General features: G+C 35.9%; 2 protein-coding genes and 1 long non-coding RNA gene across 7 annotated transcripts in view; 1 reads left to right on the top strand and 2 right to left on the bottom strand.

Moving 5' to 3' along the window:
• Positions 1-6,782, bottom strand: part of LOC137399601 (probable ATP-dependent RNA helicase DDX41) — a 13,722-nt gene extending 6,940 nt beyond the window's left edge. For 2 of the 4 annotated variants that reach the window (XM_068085783.1, XM_068085802.1), the window contains exons 1-7: positions 5,897-6,046; positions 4,993-5,077; positions 4,493-4,754; positions 4,196-4,331; positions 3,187-3,396; positions 2,768-2,921; positions 608-744 (exon numbers count right to left, since the gene is read on the bottom strand). In XM_068085783.1, coding sequence (XP_067941884.1) covers positions 608-744; positions 2,768-2,921; positions 3,187-3,396; positions 4,196-4,331; positions 4,493-4,754; positions 4,993-5,034 — 941 coding nt within the window. In that variant the 5' untranslated portion in view covers positions 5,035-5,077; positions 5,897-6,046. Of the gene's footprint in view, positions 1-607; positions 745-2,767; positions 2,922-3,186; positions 3,397-4,195; positions 4,332-4,492; positions 4,755-4,992; positions 5,078-5,896; positions 6,054-6,646 lie in introns of those variants that run through there. The other 2 variants (XM_068085790.1, XM_068085797.1) reach the window with 2 other exon arrangements.
• Positions 6,187-16,814, top strand: LOC137399635 (docking protein 1-like). 2 transcript variants are annotated; one of them, XM_068085819.1, is made up of 4 exons: positions 6,187-6,328; positions 12,682-12,750; positions 12,868-13,080; positions 15,616-16,814. In XM_068085819.1, exons 2-4 carry the CDS (start codon positions 12,696-12,698, stop codon positions 16,158-16,160), a joined length of 813 nt encoding a protein of 270 aa, XP_067941920.1. In that variant the 5' UTR covers positions 6,187-6,328; positions 12,682-12,695; the 3' UTR covers positions 16,161-16,814. The 2 variants fall into 2 exon arrangements, with proteins under 2 accessions (XP_067941920.1, XP_067941929.1); XM_068085828.1 differs by lacking the exon at positions 6,187-6,328 and adding an exon at positions 12,145-12,412.
• On the bottom strand, positions 16,184-20,539 carry LOC137399648 (uncharacterized). The gene is made up of 2 exons (XR_010979169.1): positions 20,352-20,539; positions 16,184-16,849 (listed from the first exon to the last, which is right to left on the bottom strand). It is a non-coding gene; the product is annotated as an uncharacterized lncRNA (long non-coding RNA).

Here is a 20,539-nt window from a genome sequence, read left to right as displayed (position 1 = left end):
ATCACAGACATGCCATCTTATCACAGACATGCCACCTTATCACAGACATGCCACCTCATCACAGACATGTTTCCTTATCAGATACATTCCTCCTCAGCCATCATCATGGTGATAAGATGATGTCTATACTCGAGGAGCAATCACTGTAACTAGATGGAATCCTCACAGTAAAATGACAAGCCTGTGACCAGATGGCATATCTGTCAGCAAAGGGTTATATGTGATACGGTGGTACATCTGTGATAAGGTAACATGTGTGTAATAACATGGTGTATCCGCTTTAAGTAAGAATGTGCTTATAAGGTGACATGCCTGTGAGCAGGTACCATGCCTTTCATACGGTGGCATGAATATTGCAGCTACTAAATTTTAACAAAAAATGTTGTTAATGGGTACAAAGCACAGCTTTGCATACAAGCAAATAGTAAAAGCAATAGAAAATACCTATACCAGTAACTATACATACGTTGAGTCTATGAAATTATCTAGACTACGGTAATCAGTCCTTCAATATCTCACAAAACTGATAGAAATGGATGCCTAAAAAACTGTGAGCTTTATAAACTAATAAATTTTTGTGTATTCAGTAACATGCCAATCACATTACTTGCGAATGACATCCATCTGTTCCTTGACATTAACTCCTCCTATGCATAAGGAGGTCCTGAGTCTACCATGGCCATCTCTGTCAAGTGACCGACAATAGTACTGAAGCACCTCATATATTTGGCGAGCCAACTCTCTCTAAAAACAAATTTTGCGCTGTTAGCATATTATACTCGGTTCATCTATATACAAAGGACTTCAGAAACCATCCATATTTGGACTGGCATTTATTAGGCAACTGTTTATATGCTAACCAAGGGCATATGCGAACAAAGGACATATATGATTACGAAGGGCATATATAACAACCAAGGACATATATGATTACCAAGGGCATATATAACAACCAAGGGCATGCTTATATGATTACCAAGGGACATATATGATAGCCAAGGGCATATATGATAACCAGGGGACATGTATGATAAATAAAGGGTATATATATTAACCGAGAAGCATGTATGATAACCAGGGACATATAAGATAACCAGGGGCATGTATGATAAGGGATATACAGTAGGCGCTTCTACAACGTAAATAATCCGATCCAGAAACATTTACCTTGTAGGGAATTTAAGTCACAAGAACAGTAAAATACATGTAAATTGTCTAATCCGTTCAAAGATCTTTCCAAACTCACCCCTTTGGCCATGCAATAAGTGAAACTCTACTTAACTTGTTTAATTTGTGGGCTGTACCGTAACGGCAGTATTATTGGTTTGCATCGACAACTTTTCTCCTTATTATGATCAATCCCACTGGTTTTATAGACTATGATTGCGGTAAATTTACAACAAATTGATAGAGACTGCACATTTTCGACGTTCATTTACAACGATTTGCTTATTTTTATAAACAGCAAATTCTATTCTGCCAAGTAAGGCTAATAACAAATATCTTGTACGTCTACAATAAGGCAACAACAAAATCTTTTTATTATAAAAACACAGTCTTACCCGTTCGTTGTCTATCACTATCCATTGGTCAAGGTTAAGATAAAAGAATACTTTCGACGATAATCAACTCATGACATTCAGATTGGTGGACCGACGCTGTAACGCCCGCACCAATTGATCACCTTTAAGTATCTATGAACAATTACGTAATTATCCTATTCTCCTTTTTGTCGACACATTAGACGATCTATCACGACGAACTAGAATGTAGTGAATGTTATATATAAAGCTAGGCAAGTGTGGCAAGATAAACAAACATTCAAATCGAATTTGAAAACTCATATGACTTGACACTTTACATTATTTGGAATTTTTTACGTAGTAGGAAGCAAAAACTTCCCATAAATCTTTCATGATATCTGGAATTTTCGTTATAGAAGGTATACGTTATAAGAGTGTCTACTGTATATGATAACCAGGGGCTTATATGATAACAAGAGGCCTATATGATAACAAGAGGCCTATATGATAACAAGGGGCCTATATGATAACAAGAAACCTATATGATAACAAGAGGCCTATATGATAACAAGGGGCCTATATGATAACAAGGGGCCTATATGATAACAAGAGGCCTATATGATAACCAGGGGCATATATGATAACAAGAGGCCTATATGATAACAAGGGGCCTATATGATAACAAGAGGCCTATATGATAACAAGGGGCACATATGATAACAAGAGGCCTATATGATAACAAGGGGCCTATATGATAACAAAGGGCATATATGATAACCAGAGGCATATATGATAACCAGGGGCATATATGATAATAAGGGGCATATATGATAATCAGGGGCATATATGAAAACATAGGATATATAATCGAGACAATCATTCTGTATGTGATTTGGCAGTTATGCTAATAAAGACATACACAGTTGTAGCCAGTGTTGGTCATGTTTTTGAATGAGCCCGTCTGAAAAATAAACTACAACTTGACTAGCGGCTCTCGTAGTTTTAACATACTTCATACCTTATCAATATATGTTAATATAGGTAAAATGTTAATTCATCTATACAGTGTTGCCATAACCCATACATTATTAAAACTGTATATGTTAACATTGGTTTATATACATTCATTCCTACAATGTTACCATACTCCATACCTTATCAATATATGTTAATATAGGTAACATGTCTACTAATAACAGCTATAGATACAACAAAAATAGACTACTAGAAACTCATAAACTTACCGATGGCACAATAATCATTCCATATGGTCCTTCATTTGCAATAAATGGAAGTCGTTTCTCTTGTTCTAAACAAAACATGATTATGGGCAGAATGAAGACCATAGTTTTACCGGATCCAGTGTAAGCAACACCAATTAGGTCTCTTCCCGACAGACTGTTAAATACAAAAGGATGTTTTAGCATTAGGTATGCAGGGAGCAACAGATGGGAGCAACAGATGGGAAAAGGAAGCGGAAAGGAGAGTGGAAGCCAGTGATAAAGCCTAAACTATAAGACAGTTACTGTCGAAACGACCAATTGCGAGAGAGAGAGAGAGAGAGAGAGAGAGAAGGAGAGAGAGGAAGAGAGAGAAAGAGAGGGAGGGAGAGATGCAGAGGGTAATGACCATTATCATTGAACTCTTCACTATAGGGACTTACACGGTAGGTAAACCTTGCATTTGTATAGGAGATGGTTTTAGGATGTCTTTCTTCTTCAGAGCATGTATGACGGAGCGAGGAAACTTGCACTCTTGGAACGTTTGGCAAATGGGAGGCAAATCTTCGCCTTGTGTTTGTATGCAGTGTTTCTCCCTTATCTTGGCGTGCTTTTCTTCACTTCTCTCCTGGATGTACCTGGGTGCTCGCCATCTAAAAGAATAAATTATGGATATACCGTGATACATAAAGACACAAAATATTGTATCGCTGACAAATTAAAAAAAATTGTTGTACGTAATATGGCGCCACACATCTCTGAATACTAGATTTGATATAGAACTTCCCATATTCGCAATAGATAACATCATCATTCAAAGCATATTCAAACCTTCTTCTATTGAATAATTACAAACACCATGACAAAACAGAAGACACTTGAGAAATCTTCCTTCTACCACAAAAAGAAACATTGCAGATAAGTTTTGCAACAATTCTATATAATGCAAATGCACTAAATAACCCGCATTAAGCCATGTTTCACCAAAGTCCAATCTATGAGACTATAATTTTTGTGCTAACACTGTAAAAGCAGGTCTATTCTTCCATACAATTTGGTTGTATAGACAACTTATGCTTGCTTCCAAAATAGTTTAAAACATTGCAATGAAGAAACAATTTAATTTGCTCCTACCATATGAATGTACAATAGCATTGAGTTATATATATTATTAACTAAGGAGCTTTAACTCGAAATGAGAGCATCTCCATTTTGATCAGTCTCAGCAGTTGATAATAGCCAATAATCATAAAAATGTTTTATAAAAACTTTGAATTTGAAAAGTTAGCATGGGTAGGAATTTGAGGAATGTATTAGGAACATTTTTCAAAGGCACAGTAATCAAAATTAAAACAAAGTTTCTGGAAAGTAAAATTGTTTTAAAGCTGTAGATTTAGCCGCTGTCGAATAATCAATATCATGGAGAGCAGATCGCTTTTAGAGAACACACACCCTGTCTTAATAGGCTCTGTGTACTCGATACCCTTAGCCAGCTCAGCCACACCCATTAGAGCGGTTTTTTCTGCAACACTTTCTAGAATCTTCTCTTCTTCCTTAAGTTGCTTTTCCAGTGCTGTTTCTTTACTCTCTACAGCAATAAGCAGTCTAACTGGTTTCACAAACTTTTTATAACTAGAATAAATTAGAGCGTTCAGAGAAAAAAGCCAACTGTAGTTGCTGCTTTAGGTTTTTTAATTGCATTTCCAGGTTGACAGGAATTAGTGTCAAAATATTTTTCAAATGACTTACCTTCTTCCTTCTTTTTAAGTTCGCTGTGCTGATCAAGTAGAGATCTACCAACTCCAGCAATCCGGTTATCATCTAGTTCACTGTTCACTTCACCATCTGACTCGTTTCCACTGCTCTCTGGCCGTTCCATCTCTTGTTTCATGAGCATTCCCAGACAGTTTCCGTGTTTCTGTAAAACTGCTCGCTTGCGGTCTTTTACCGAAACATATGGAACATATTCCTCTTCATCTGACTCTCCTTTTTCTTCCGCTTCCAACATTTTCTATAACGAGTTAACCCATTATTATAATTAGATCAGCAAAGATAGCCCAAGAGCTCCATGAAAAACACAGAGCAGGCACAACAAAAAAGAAATGCAAAAATTTAAACTGAAATCGACACGTTTGTCCTACAATTAGTTTCATGTATTTATCTCCCATATATAGATCAAGCAACTCTAGTAATTATATTATGCAATCTATAAATTCCCATTTTGCTATAAACGCCAAGCACAGCCATACCCGTTTTCTGGCATAATAGTCAGGCCCTCGTTCTTCTGTCATTTTGTAACAGCAACTGCAATTTCAACCAACAGATTCACCAGCACTAAAAATAAAATTCACGCGAGTTAAGCAAGTTTTGAGAAACATGGCAATGGTATCCTACAAACATAGTAAATGATACCATCTCTCACCAGTGAGTGGTCAACTCGTAGACGAATACATACAGCCAACTAGCAGACGAATGAATAATATTTGATTTTCTATGTACAACTAATAGGCATCATATAAAAACCATGAGCTAGGCCCATGTCTGAAATTTCAGCTAACTATTCAGTTAAGGATAATCTCCTGCTCTGTTGTTATTAGAGGTGCATTAACATGCTTATCTACAATCATTTCTCTTATTTGATAATAGCTTTGATACTTTGCATAAAATGAATCAAGCAAGCAAACTCAACTATATATAATATCTATGGCACTTGTTCGTTAGTTATATATAGTTAGTGTCTGTCGTTTTAATGTTAGCTTAGCATTTTGGCGCATTTTTTACATTAAGTCAATCAGATTTTTACATTTTGTCATTAAAATTATTTTTTCATGTTAAGACAAAGCCCATGTTGTCAAATATTGATAGGCAGTGGGTATGAGGTTGTTCTCAAATTACTTATTTATAAACGTAGCTTTTCTGGTGTATTCGCAAACATAAATTAATTATAATTTTATGGTGCTTCAGTTTTGTTCAAACAAGCATTTCGAGCTTATATGGTATCGTAAGCTTTTTGATGGTAATTGCTCTATTAAGCTGTGATTATACAAATAGCATACTGCTTTTCTGTAGCTAAGATGTTTGGTCGACCTTCAAAAGCTTTATTAGTTTGTTTCCTAAACGAGTTTCATTGTCATTATAACAATATGATCTAACCTAAATTCAGCAAAATACCATCATATGACTAAGCATACACGTATTATCTTCTTGTGTGTGTGAGAACACTATCTTCACTATGAGTGCTCAAAGATGATGGATCGCTTTCCCAAATCAAACGGCACATTCATTTAATACGTTAGCGTCAGATTTGACTTTCTTGTTTTTATTATCGGGGCTTCAACAAATGTGATGAACAGCACGTAAAACATACGATACACTTACCTCTTCAGTTGCGACAACTAAACCAGTAACGGAAATACAAATACAAAAATTAGTGTTGTTGAGCGCTTCAACGAAAAATATGCACAAGCTTCTCTGACTTCCTCGTTGCGAGTTCTCCGTCTTAGCTTTTACATGGCGATGTTTTAGAAGGATTTTTCTCAAGACGGGCTTCAGCTTATGTTGCTTATATTGTCACAAGCACATATCGTACGTTTCCACAAAAATATACAGATTATATGGTAGTAATGCCAGGCAACGCGCTCCATCAATTGTTTTTACACAGCATTGAGATATCTTTAATGGCATAACTTTAAAAGTAAATTTGTGTAATAAGTTGTTGTTTTTGTTGTTGCTCACTACAACCATAAATATTTGCTAACCTTTTGCAAATAGATTTAGCAATTTAAGAACCCTAAGAGTTGTGGGAGCGACAACCTGATCGAAAATTTAAGAACACCTACCAAATTTATAAACAAAAAAGCTAAGCTGTATATCCTGTAGTGTTAAAACGGCTGCAGCAGATACCTGGAGTTTGATATATCTTCTATTCATCTGTTGCCCTTCTCGCATAACTTATAATTCTCAATTTTATGTGCCGGGAACAGCCTTGGTAGAGTTGTATGGCTCGTTTGTACCCTGCACGATTTGAGGTAGTCGTTTCGAAATGGTAGCGTATTGTTAACGAGTCATCTATCTATCTATCTATCTCTGTAAAATATTTCAAGTGGCCGCTAGGCCTGTAGAAATAAAATGGTGCATTAGGCATAAAAATAAGATCACAAATAAGCATAGACTTATTTATCTAAGACTGAAGGATAAAAGTATAAGATCGCTTGGTCTAGTTATAAGAGAATCAGATGTTAAAATTTCATCGCACGGTTAAAAAAAGAGTGTTTCATTGCACTTGTATTGATTGTGTGTCTGATATTGGAGCCTCGAGTAAAATAGGATGAGTTCTTAATTACAAATCTATTAAAATCGACCATTAGGTCTTGGCTTAAAATTTTTTGCAGTGTGCTTTCGTCCTTGATGCGTCTTCTCTCTGCAAGTGTTTGCCATCCCATTTTCACCATTTCTGATGATATACTATCAAATTTTCTTAAATTGTTGGCCCACCTAAAAGCTTTTCGGTTAATGGACTCTAAATCTTGTATACTATAATCAAAATGTGGACTCCAGATTTCCGAAGCGTACTCTAGCAGTGGACGACACACACTATAGTATGCTGTCCTTTTGACATTAGGAGATGTTTTCTTAAGGGTCCGCATAAGCATAAAAAGAGTGCCGTTAGCCTTACGTATGATGCGATTTATGTGTTCATTAAAATTGAGGGTGCTAGAAACAAGTATACCCAAGTATAAAAAGGATTGCGAGGATATAAGAGATGTACCGCAATAGTTGTATATATGTGAAAATCTAACTGGTTCCACAGATGTAGATGTGCATTTATTAGCATTAAATCTCAACTGCCACGACTCAGCCCATGCAGCCACTCTGCACAGTTGGTCCTGTAGCAGAAGGCTGTCGGACGCACATTCTATTGGTCTAAAAAGTATGGCATCATCCGCAAATAAACGTATGGATGTCTTTGGACAGTTCAGAGACTCTGGAAGGTCATTGATATATAAAAGAAAAAGCAAGGGTCCAAGCACCGACCCCTGGGGCACACCTGATGTTACCTGGGTAGGTGGAGATGTTTTACCGTTAACTATGACACAGAATGTGCGGTCCAGGAGCCAGTGCTGTATCCAAGTCACTACATTTGCATTTAGGCCATAACTTCTAAGTTTGTGGATCAATTTGTCATGCGAAACTGTATCAAACGCTTTACTAAAATCCAAAACAAGTACATCCACTTGAGTGTTAAGATTATTAAAATTTGCCAAGTCTGATATGGTGTGTATAAGTTGAGATTCACAGCTGTGCTTTTTTCTAAAACCATGCTGTGTTTCACTTAGGATGTTATTCTGATCGAGATAATCTCTTATGTTATGAGCAATAATATGTTCTATAACCTTAGATGATACGCTAGTGAGTGATATTGGCCTATAGTTAAGTGGGGCCTTCTTGTCACCTTTCTTGAATACAGGGACTACATTGGCATGTTTCCAATCAAGTGGCACACACCCTGTGTTGAGGGAGTGTTTAAAAATCAGCGTTAAAATGGGAGCAATGTCAACAGCCAAAAACTTGAGCAAGGCAGGACTAAGGTTGTCTGGGCCCATACCCTTACGATGGTTAAGATTATTAAGAAGGGCCAAAACTCCCTCTTCACTGACAGCAATGTCCATTTGGGGTACATGTTCTGCACTAGATTGAGTGAATGATACTTGTGGGACGTGTCCATCGTCTACAGTAAATACGGACTTAAAATTGTTAGCAAAACTTATGGCCATATCGTTGTCATTCACACAGTTATGTAATTGCATAATGTTTGAACAGTTTCCCCCTTTTGAGGATTTAGATATAAGCTGGAAAAGAGGTTTGGAATCGCCATTCTTAAGGCTTTCAGTAATATGGGACTCTAAAAATTTATTATAATCTCTTTTAATAAGGCGTTTAGATAGATTACCAATGGACTTTAGTTGTTCTAAATTGTGGCTAGTAGGGTAAGCTTTATAGGTATGAAAAAACCTTCTCTTTTTTCGGCAAACTGTTTTGGCTTCCCTTGACAACCAGAATTTTTTACCTTTGGGTTTACGTACTGGGATGCATGAGTTAGCTATGTTTAAAATAGTGTACTTGAATGTGTTCCATAAAAAATCTGTCGTATTTGAAGCTTCAATAAACTGGAGATGTTTGTAAAGGTGGGCTGTCTGTTCGCTTATGTCAGACATCCGAGCCTTACCAAAGTCAAAAAGAGTTTTAGTAGTGCGAGAAACTGGGGGATCAACCTGTGGAAAAAAACTAAAAAATTCAAAGCACAGTGCTGTGTGATCCGACATTCCAACATCAGCGTTTTTAAAAATAGGGCAGGGATCAAAATTTGTAAAAATAAGATCAAGTGTGTTGCCTTTAGAGTGGGTAGGGAAGTTTACATGCTGCGAAAAGTTATTTTTCAAAATAAAAGACAAAAAGCTCTTAGCAAGTCCACGACCCCCTGGAGAGACGGCCGGCGTGTCAAGGGTCCACTGGATTTCAGGAAAGTTAAAATCTCCAAGTAAGACAAAATTGCTGACCAGGCTGTCCTCAAAAAAATCAAAAAGTGCACTCATCTTAGCTGAGCTCGGAGGACGGTAGTAAGTTACTACACAAACACGAAACCCGTGAACAGACAAATTGATCACAAGCATCTCCTCATTAGGATCCACAAAAGAATCAAATATCTGAACCCCTTTCAATGATTTAATAGCGACTAAGATGCCTCCGCCTTTAGTGGGGCGGTCTCTGCGGAAAATTTCGTAGTTTGGTAGTTTTAGTTCATTGCTCGAAACCTGAGGGTCTAAATGGGTTTCGGTGAGAACTATAAAAATAGGATCATACTCATGTACAATGGTTTCCAGATACTGGACTTTGTTCCTAATACTGTTGCTGTTCCATAAAATCAGAGTCATGATTGTAAATCTCTGACGGCTTCCCTACTTGTCAATTTTTTGAGTATTTGGTTAAAAAAGGGGCAGTCACTATGGCTCGTTGCATCGTGACCCCTCGAGCCACAGTTACAGCACTTGGGGGGTTTACTACAATCTTTGTGGTCAGCACCTGCTGTGATATTCTCACTGCAATGTCTGCAGATTTTGCTAGCAGTGCAGTTTGATGCTACATGGCTATACCCCCAGCACTGATAGCACTGAAGGGGCCTAGGCTTTGGTGGTTTTGCTTTTTCCACATTTAGTTTTAAGCACAGTTGCTGGATGTATATGCCTTTATCAATGGCTTCAATTAGGTCATTTGGTACTTTAAAAATTAGTTTCACAGTACCAGTAGTTGTTTTATCTTTGGTCAGAAATCTGATCACCTTTTCACAGGAAGGGTACTCTTGCCTAACATATCCCAACAACTCGTCTTCGCTAATGTTTTTAGGGACCCCAAAACAAATTCCATCTGATCTTGGGGATGGCCTTTGGGGCCTTCTAACTTTGCAGTTTTCAGTGGTGGGATTCCACTTTTCCAGTAATTGGTCTACTGAAGAAGATTTTTCAAATTGTATCATGAGCTTTGGGTCGTTTTTGTCATGTTCGAATTTTTTCAAAAACATAATTATTGGCTTATCTAGTATGCTGCTGATGCTGTGTCTGATGGCTATATGATTGAGAGCCAGAGATTTGTTTTCAAAGCTATGAACTACTACACATTTATTGGGATCAAAATCCACCCGATTATTGTGGGGTTTGATTGACGGTGGTGGGTTGCCTGATAAGGTTGTTTCAGAATGAATAGGTGATTTCAATAAAGAGCTGAATGTTTTCAATTGATCAGTTTCAACCTGGGGGCCGTAGGCCTTTTGTTCAGGTATGTCCCTGTTGGTGTGTTGGCTGGACTTTTTCAACTTGTCTATGTTTTCGTTTGCTACCATTATTTGTGATCTAAGCTCGGTCAGTGAGGTGGTAAGCTTGTTTTCGAGTGTTTCTGTTATTTGTGACCTGAATTCTGATAATGATTTACTAATATTGTCCTCAAGAGTTTTCAGCCCACCCATATTCATTGTTAGAGGTGCTTGTTGGTGGGAGTCAGTAACCAACTTCTCTAGTCTAGATTCAATTGTTTTAACATTGGGGTGGTCACATTTGTGGCAGTACCAATGCACTCCGGGGATTGCCAAGAATTTAATTGCCTCTTTTTTAAACTTGCTGCATGGATAGTGAAACCATGTTGTACAAATTTCACATTCAATTCCTTCATCCAATACTAACTTCTCGCATTTCCCACATGTGTGAGCATTAACTTTATTACTGCTAGAGCCAGATCTAGATCTATCTCCCTTTTGGCTGCTAGTACTAGAATTTCTTCCTAAACTTTTTGGAGTTGACATTACAAAAGAATGTACTGGCCAGTACCAACTCAATTAACTAAAAAAAAAAAAAAAAAAAAAAAAATAAAAAAAAAAAAATCAGCAATACACCAGGCATCAACACACAAACAATGCAAGCACTCCAACCGAACGAACTAGCCACAGCAGCGCCTGAGGCGGCCGAGCTGCTTAAATACCTGCTGTTGTGTTATGTTAGTGTATAGAAATTAGAAATGTACAAATATAAAAGAAAGAAAGAAGAAAGGTATATAGAAAATTGGACTCTTTTGTGGATTTATCATCAAGATTTGAAGAGAGGAATTTTTTGCGCCTAGCTCATTCAAAACCGGAACCGGAACCGTCATGGTATAATTTTTTGCCAGCATAATATTCGAGCTTACCGTGTCTGTCAGGAACCCAAACCTCAGACAGAAAACGTAATCCACGAACTCGCTAGTCCTGTTTTCTGCAAAACGGTAAACACTGGTCATGCATTATATTTTGTTTGTTAAAATTTCAATTGTCAAATTAGCAACCAAATTCAATAATAAAAATTTTTCTTTAGTCTAATATTAGTGTCATTGGTTGTTACAAAATATTTTATACAGTAGGCCTACTGGTTATTAAAAATATCAGCTTTAGAGATGCTCTCTCAAGATACAGCATTTTATGCTCTATTCTAGCTGCCGCAAATTTTGACTTGCTCATTCTATTTCGTGATAACTAAAAATTAATAACATAAACAAAGAGTGTTACGACAAAACAGACAAAACAAAGACATACGTCAAACCTGCAAAACTGCACTTACGTGCAAACTTGGCTATGGACAGATGCCTATTTAGGTGTATTTATTTCTCACCTAAGCATGAATTTTTGTACAATTATTATACTGAGTTCTAAAAATTGCACGCTCAAATGTGTGGCTAATGAGACCCGACTAGCAAATTTATAATATTGCAAAATATCTTCAAGAAAGCTTCACATGAATGCACTAGTGCAGATATTTGTGGCCCCTCAGTCGAATAGACATGCATTGACATTCTTCAAAAAGTTCACAATGAACTAAAAACGGCATTTTCCTTCTGTTTCTCACAGACCAGTAGTATCTCAAGTAAAAACTTAGTACTCTAGGGTAGCTGTAATGATTTGACGGTGTTTTGGTTTCCGTAATTTGTGCCTTAATAATTATAGGCTAAATGCATAAGTTATTGGTTCACACTTGACTAGCTAATTTTAGTTGAGGCTCTTCTTGTGACTCTCAAGCTTGTTTCTCGTGTACTGAAGTTACTTGTGGTTGTTGTTAGCGGGTGGTGGAATAACAGTTGAAGACAAATAACTAGGTTTGTTTATTTCCATATTATTAAACTTCTCTAAGAACTAAAAACAGTTCATGGTATATTGGTATGCATAACATTGGTTTGACCTCAGTGACCAGCTTGTACTACACATGCCATATCTGAACAACAGTGCACATCGCCAAAGCTGCATAAATGCACATCTCTGAGTGTTCTTTAGAATTTCCCATTTAAACATGATAAAACTTTAGATAACTTCTTGCTTGGCCATCACCATTTGGCTGTGTATTGGAGAGAATCGTTTTTACTTGTAGAGCCTAGTAAAGTTATGGGTGACAATTTGGTCTTTGAAGAAAACATTTACTATGATCAAACAGAGACGCGTGAGTAGCTTCTGCAACCTAAAATCTTCTTAAAACTGTTGGTGTTAATATTACGATTTCTTACAAATACTTGCATGTTGCTACAATATGTTGCCATAACTTTTTGCTTCTTTGCAGCGGATATATTTAATGTCACCGTAGTAGAGAACGTCTCTGCTGAAAGGTGTCATATGAAGGGTATTTATGAGCTCCACATCAGCACTGAGAACTTTTCTATAGTTGACAAAACAACAAATAAAAGGCTTTACACATGGCCTTTTCGACACGTCAGGCGATATGGAAGGTCCTCAACCAACTTTCAGTTTGAAGCCGGGCGTAAATGCTCATCAGGTATCGTTTGTATTGTCATTTGACTGGTCATTTCAGGTTGATTCACACAAGACTGATCCAATCATCCATTTAACTTTGTTAATCGTTAGTTAGCTAATTAGTTAACTAGCTGGTTTGTTTATTGTTAATCGTGTTAGTTTCTAAATCAATGGCTGATGAGAAAAAATTCATGACTAGAGTTTATTAAAAGAGTAAATGTACATATAGTGTTTTTGGGTGCTGACAAGAACATTGCACAAATATCTTGCTGTGGTAACAAAATGATGTTGGGGAGAAGTTTAATTGGGCTTTTTGGATAATTTGTTTTGTAGATAAAATTGTACTTATTACAGTTAACTTGTGCTTTAGCCAATGTCGTAGGAAACTGTTGTTACTACCTACTTGTTGCTAAAAAATTGTTACCACAGAGTCACATGGTGTCTAATATCATTATGGCATGGTCTTTCCTACAAATAGTAACAATTTGTTAATTTCTATGAAGTGTTGAAAATATTATAGTAGCCTGCTGTTGTTGTTGATACGTTTATATAATACTTGGCAGTGCATACATGTTTTTACATGCTAATTTTTGAGGTGGTTTTTATAAGCTATGGTACAGGTTTATCCTTCATTTATCAAAACAACGTCTTTTTCAACATACGTGTCAAAATATACTGGGTTATCAGTGCTTCTTTGAGCTGCACATTCTGTTTCAACTGTGCCTGATTAAAATCTTGCAGTGGATTATTAACAGAATTTGCCTTCTAGCCAATTAAAACCGTCATACAGTACGAGTATAAATTTCTTATAAACTAATGGTTGCAGTAGTATTTGGAGAAGACAACTCCATAAATGCTTATAATTTCATGAAATGCGTGTAAATGAACTTGCAAGATGTGTTTGGGTTGAGCTTCACCATATTAAAAAGTGTGTCATCCAAAATATTATCAAACGACTGTTGCTGCATCTAAATTTTCATTGAAATGTCTTTTAATACCAACAACAAATTTCAGCTAATCCATGGTAGCCTGGCAGCATATTGGGGGAACACAATTAGCTACATACAGTATAGTGGTTTTTAAACCATGCTCCTGTAATTTCACGGGCTTATTGGTTCAGTCGACATACCATTCAACCATGTTTAATATTAATTTTGGTGAATGATATTTTTCCTCTTTTAAATTTTCGATACTAAATATTTGCATGCTAATACCTCCGAAAATTTCTTTTGGCACCATCCTACATCAATGTTGAGTATTTTTGTTTAAGTTTGTTTAAATCAGTTTGTACATGTTCAAGAAAGTAATGATTCTTTACTCATGTCATCTGGTGATGCGATTGATGTAAATATCTTCCCTAACCCAGCACTTTGCATGTCCTTAATGCAATCATTTACTTTCATCCAGGCTTTCCTCTTTTTCTTTCTTCTCTCCTATATTTTTGCTCATTTCCGCATAGATATTTTTTGCACAACATGCAAACAGACATCTCATTCACAGCAACATTCTTTGTATTCACATCTTGGTTTTCTTATTTCATAATATCTTTAACTCTAGGTGCCTCAGGTGGCCATTACAAGTTTTATCGTGACTACAATTATGTTCTTCTAGGTTTTTCTCTAGTCACAAACTTTATTTCATGGATGACTATAGACCTCGCCACTATCTTGCACACCTTGAATGGTATATATATATATGTTTTCTTGTATTTATTATGGTATGTAATACTTCCCAGTCCTGCTTTATGTGCTAACCCATTGAACAAGGGTGTAACTGTTTTTTTTCACAATGCTCTTTTCAGTGCTTTTTCATGTCCTCTTCTGTATCCTCTCATTGGAAACTAAAAGTGTACTGTCTGTGAACCTCCATATTCATGACTAAATTGTGCTACAGATCATAGTTCATCTCCAAACACACATTCACATCATCTGCAAACATCATACACTGAGGTACCTTTTTGGATTTTTTTTGTTAAACGGTTGATACTTCAGAGCAGAACTGGTTCTATGATAGGGTACACAGCATCCTCAAAACTCGTTATATCTGGACACATTCATCTCGTGTATCACTTCTCTCCTCCATCACTCGAATAAGTAGGACATATTTTCTGTAGTCATTTAATGTGTAAGAAATTTCTTTAAATCAGCGAAGACTGAATAAAATAGAACCATGATATGTACCCATGCAGAATCAATTTTATCAGTTGTTGAGCTGACTGATTCTGGTTGACTACATTTATTTGAAAAGATTTCAGACTTTATCTCTGCTTCAAAACTTACACCCACTGAGATCTTGTGGTTATATAAACTGTGTTAATTAAGGTGCCATGTAAAATTCGTGATTGTTCGGATTGTTAACCGACTCAGGCTTGGTCTCTCCACATCTGATGATAAGAATAGAGGATTGTATTGCATACCTGCTCTGTATAAACAATTATTTACAAGGTTTTATGAAATCAGAACCCGCATTTACTAGCTTGATCATACATGTTTGTCAATGTGAGCTATTTGCGATATGGTGATTGTTACTAGGGTTTACTAAAATTTCAATTCTGTAGGTGAAGGATTGTTTTCACTACTCACTACCGGCAGTGATAGTGAGAAAATCTTCCAGCTCATACAGACCCGTTTTAATTTCATGAAAGAAAGGGATAAGAAGTTTAGATCAGGTTCTATAGATGAACAGTCGGCGGCAGGGTCACCCACAGGAAACCCCCCTACCTTGGCTGCAAGGCAGTATGAAAACAATTCTGTCCCTACACCAGCTCCCAAGCTTTTTCCCCAACCTATCCCAAATGTTAATAGCAGAAATAGTATCAAACCACCAATCAAGGCAAAGCCAAAAAGTTTCAAAGCACCAAATGCACTTCCCAAAACTAGTGGGCCAACCGCAGGAGCAAGTAATGCATCAGAAATTAACTCATTTATTGGAAAAAACAAGGATCTTTTCACACCAGCTGATCAGAATGAGGAAAATAACTACAGTATAGTGGGACAAACGTCTGGTGCACCAGAACCGGCTCAATATAGCGCTGTTTATGCTCAGTCAAAGGTTCAATCATACTCAGTGGAAGATGACACATATGACGAAGTGAACATGTGAAGGTCATACCATTCTGTACACACTTTCATTATTCTTCATTTATATTTTTACGTGTTAAGCTGCTGTTTTCCCAGCTCTGTTTTCCCAGGGCAAAAACATGTTTCCATTTCAATAAAAAAAAATAACTATATATATTCTATGTGTCAACAACCAATGCCTTTGTATATTCGTACGGCAAGTGTGTATACTCAGTGTGTCAACTACCAATGCCTTTGTATATTCGTACAGCGAGTGTGTATGCTGAGCTTTTACCTCTATCGAGGTATTAGAGTTCAATGTCCTAAGAAATAAATGAAAGCGATTTTAAATATTTGTTGTGATTGCAATAGCAGTAGCTTGAGATTGTAATACATCCTAGGGCAACAGTGACTGCCCATCGATGTTCTGCTAGCAACTTGTATACTCTCGAATTGCTGTGAAACCGTCTAACATAAAGGTAAACTAAAGAGGCTGAAATGACTATCGAAGTCCACTTGATAATTCTTGTTATAACCTTGAGAGTTCGAATGGCTTCTATGGTTAACAATTCATGCTGTACAAGAATGTTTTCTAGTAGATTGAATAGACGCTTGACACGATACTGCAGCAGGAGTAATTCCTTATCAGACAACAAAGTTTCCTGCAAACGATCTACCGCCCTGCTTATTCCATTACATGTTTCTGGAAATCTCAATCTGACATCCAAGGGCCTACAAATATCAAACATAAACCATCACTATCTGCAATAACTACAAAATTCCTTTTCTCTGAGCTTTCTTAAAATGTCAATCTCGTTCACCTAATGCCACCAATATCATATTACAATAACAATAAAAAATAGTTGGCAAAATCATTAAGCAAATATGAAAGCTTGTGTGTCAGTCACCAAGTGACAATTATCCATTTCTGTACTAATTATCCAGGAACTGTGATATTCCTTATTAGCCTACAACTGCCACTGAGGTTTGTTAAACCATCAAGGTTCAATAGTCATTTGGTAAGTTTTAAGTATTTCAGCTTTCAGTCCAGAGTTGCTCAATATTTGTCTCAATACAATGATGACCAATTAGCGCAAAAAACGTGATCTAAGAAAATTGTGATCCCAAAAACTTGCTACAAAATTCTATTCGTTTCAATCAACAGAATTCCATTGGTTTCAATCAACAAAATAAGCATATACAGACACTACCCAACTTACAAACATTCATGTTAAGAACAACGGTAGATACGAATGGTGTTGTGCGTATGTCAAAAATGTGCGTATAGAGATGCTGTAAGTTAGATTTTGTATCGTACACATTTTGTCAAGTAGTGTCTTTGATGATATCCTCAACCTCATCATCTCCTTAAGCCTTCGAGTACATAATCCAAAAGCAATCTCAACTTCCTTTTATTTATCTTATTACATGTACTATGTGTCTCTCTCTTCTCTCTAACTATTCTCTATAACTCTATAACTATTCTTTCACAGTTTTCATTTTATCTTACCATCTATCTTCCTTTTTGTTTAATTCTCTCTCTTTCTAACTATCACTAAATAAACAGTTTTATATAAGCAGTAGATTACAGCTCAATCTTTCCAAGTAAGTACACAGCTTACGTATTCACGACGTGCAGCAACATTTGAAACAATGCAGTAGCATTTCATTTACATTAGTACTGTCTCTCCAGTTGTACACATCTTTATAGAGCGTATCATTTTATTTTTGTTTAGTGTTGTATGTAGGTGACTTATACAAGCCTTAAACACACTTATACAATCTTTAAACATTTGTTTTGTACAAAATAATGAATTGAGACAACTTACGAACAAATTCGCTTAGTGAACTTCCATTCCGAACGTATCTCGTTTGTAAATTGGGGAGCGTCTGTATTTGATTTTAATTACATATGCCGGCTGTAAATTGCCTATAAAACTGTTAGTGGGCTTCTGTTTTTTTATTTATTTCAAATAATTTGTTGTCAATGCTTTTTCAACAGTGATAAACATGCAGTTAATACATTTCAAGTTGATCAACGAATTTACATCCCTGCATTCTTATCACAAGCGAATTAATCAGCACATCATAAACTAATGCTTGTTTAAATTTTATAAACTAGTACATCATTGGATATAAAATAACTCAAAATAATGAAGGCAGTTTTGGTTGTGTTAGATTAACTCGACTGGCTATTACATAAACTAGTGATTCAAATGTTAGAATATGCAAAAACTGGAGTTCTACATTTGGGGCTTAAATTTGTATCACGTCTGGCAAAGAAATATGGCATGCACATGTTGTGATGTTTTATAACCTAAAGAAACTATATTTCTACATGCCACCCAGTACAACTTAATCAGGAAAAGGTTTATTGTCTACTAATATATAAATAGATGTCATACTTGACTCCTAATGCTCATATTTTGAGTAATGATTTTGCAAAAGAATTGAAAATTCAAAAGCAATATTAAGAATAAAGCTGCATGATATGCCTCACGCGTTAGTCATGTTTCCTATGGTGAGTGAGTAGCTCAACATATTTCTTTAATAGCTACTGAAGACATGTCTATATATCAAGCGTCTCCTAATAACAGTATATCACATACACATCAAGTTATCAAAATAAAGTACTCATATGAAGTAAAGGCTTTTAGACCCAGCAACAAAAGTTACGGAATATAAAGTAACGCGCCGAGCAAAATAAAAATCGGTGGCTTGAAAGTGGTTGGTAACGACAAAAGATATCTGCATTCCAATTTTGTGTTTCTAACTTAGTTTTAAACACACGTGTATGCCCTAATAGATTTAAAGCATATATATATATAGCAGTTTATAGTTTTATATTAGTTATGGCAATGTTTATAGCCTAAACTTAGTTTGATGATATATCAGTAAAATCGTGCTATATTAATTTTGAGAGATACCAACGTAACGCTGCGATAGTCGACATGCAATCGACAATCCCATAGTTTTTAATTTAAAAATGGCATAAATAAATTGTTTTATTACAACAAGTATATTAAACAGGGTTGGCAAAAATATCGATATTTTTAAAAACAGCATATCGCTGATATATATCATGATATTTATTGACATTTTTGATTTTTATGATATTTTTTAAACAAATGAATATTTTGAAAAAAAATTTGAAGCAAGGTTGAACTTGTACAGTGTTTACATTGTGATTGATGTAATTTATAAGTTCAGTTAAGTTGTATGGGGCCAGTCAGCAATGTTTAATACCAAACACTGGATTTATTGTAGGCCTAGTATAATAATAATATTAGTAAATATAAAAATATTCGTCAAACATTAGATTGGAAATCATAACATGAATGCAATGTGCAAACAAAATAGTGCAAATAGTAAATACACAATATGATAGTCCAAGCATGTTTTAATGTCCGGATCTTGTCTAGTTTATGTATTTGTAAACAAACACCAGCTTGCCAGCTTTCCAGACGGTTTCTCAACTTGCTGTGAACCAGTCCACATGATGAAAACACACATCCAACACTACCATTCAGAGTTATGTCATCCCATTAATACATTTTATACTGAGCCAGAATTCTTTGAAGCTATTCATTAAAAGAGTTTTACAGAAAATGATGAGATGAGTTACTTTGTTGTCTCAGTGAGTCAGTGTAATGTGCTTACAATTCTGTTTCTGAGTATCAGATTGTTCAATTCAAAATCATGGATTATGAAGTTCAAAGGGTTTTCAGCAGGCTGGTCTTCCAATAAGGCAATAAAATATAACAGTTTAACATGAGATGAGATAATCAGATTATTGAGATAGTACAGGGATGAAGGAATACAATTTACATCTGAAAAACTCTTCTCAACTCAAACACTTATTAATTGGTCTAGCCAATGCTACCTACTTGGTCTGGCTGTCTTTGTTTTTCTGTGTTGGGTAAGCCTAATAGGCCCCCTATGCAAGTATTTGATGATTTTAGGTGTTATTTGCATTTTTAGACTGTTGGCAATAGTTGTGAGGTGAAAACGGAATGATAAAATTGATATTTTCAAAAATATCGATTTTTTGACCCAAAAATATCATATCTATCGGCGATATATATCGATGATATATCATTTATACTAGGCCTTCTTTATCGATGATATATATCAAGCGATATATATATCAAACCAACACTGATATTAAACGACTTCATTCTTGCTCTAGGGACAAAAAATAGGGTTTGCTGGATTCTATTATTTCGGGCTTTACCTTCTAGTATCTGAAGAAATCAACGTTTTCATCGAATCGATAGCCTGTACAACTTGACTTTCTTCTTTAGCCAATCCACTTCCACGTACTGCAGTGTAAAAACTATCAAAGGCTTTATATGCCAAGGCATTGATCAGTTTGTCTACAAAAGTGCTCATTTATAAGGCAGTCGCAAAACGAAAAAAGTT

The sequence above is a fragment of the Watersipora subatra genome, chromosome 1 (genome assembly GCF_963576615.1).
Source record: "Watersipora subatra chromosome 1, tzWatSuba1.1, whole genome shotgun sequence".
In the NCBI taxonomy this organism is placed as follows: domain Eukaryota; kingdom Metazoa; phylum Bryozoa; class Gymnolaemata; order Cheilostomatida; family Watersiporidae; genus Watersipora; species Watersipora subatra.
This window is presented reverse-complemented; position numbering and strand designations above follow the sequence as displayed.

Coding starts and splice junctions, on each gene's coding strand:
- LOC137399635 (XM_068085819.1), top strand. CDS start 12,696: ATGGGTGACAATTTGGTCTTTGAAGAAAACATTTACTATGATCAAACA. Junction 12,751..12,867: donor CTATGATCAAACAGAGACGC/GTGAGTAGCTTC, acceptor GCTTCTTTGCAG/CGGATATATTTAATGTCACC. Junction 13,081..15,615: donor CGGGCGTAAATGCTCATCAG/GTATCGTTTGTA, acceptor TCAATTCTGTAG/GTGAAGGATTGTTTTCACTA.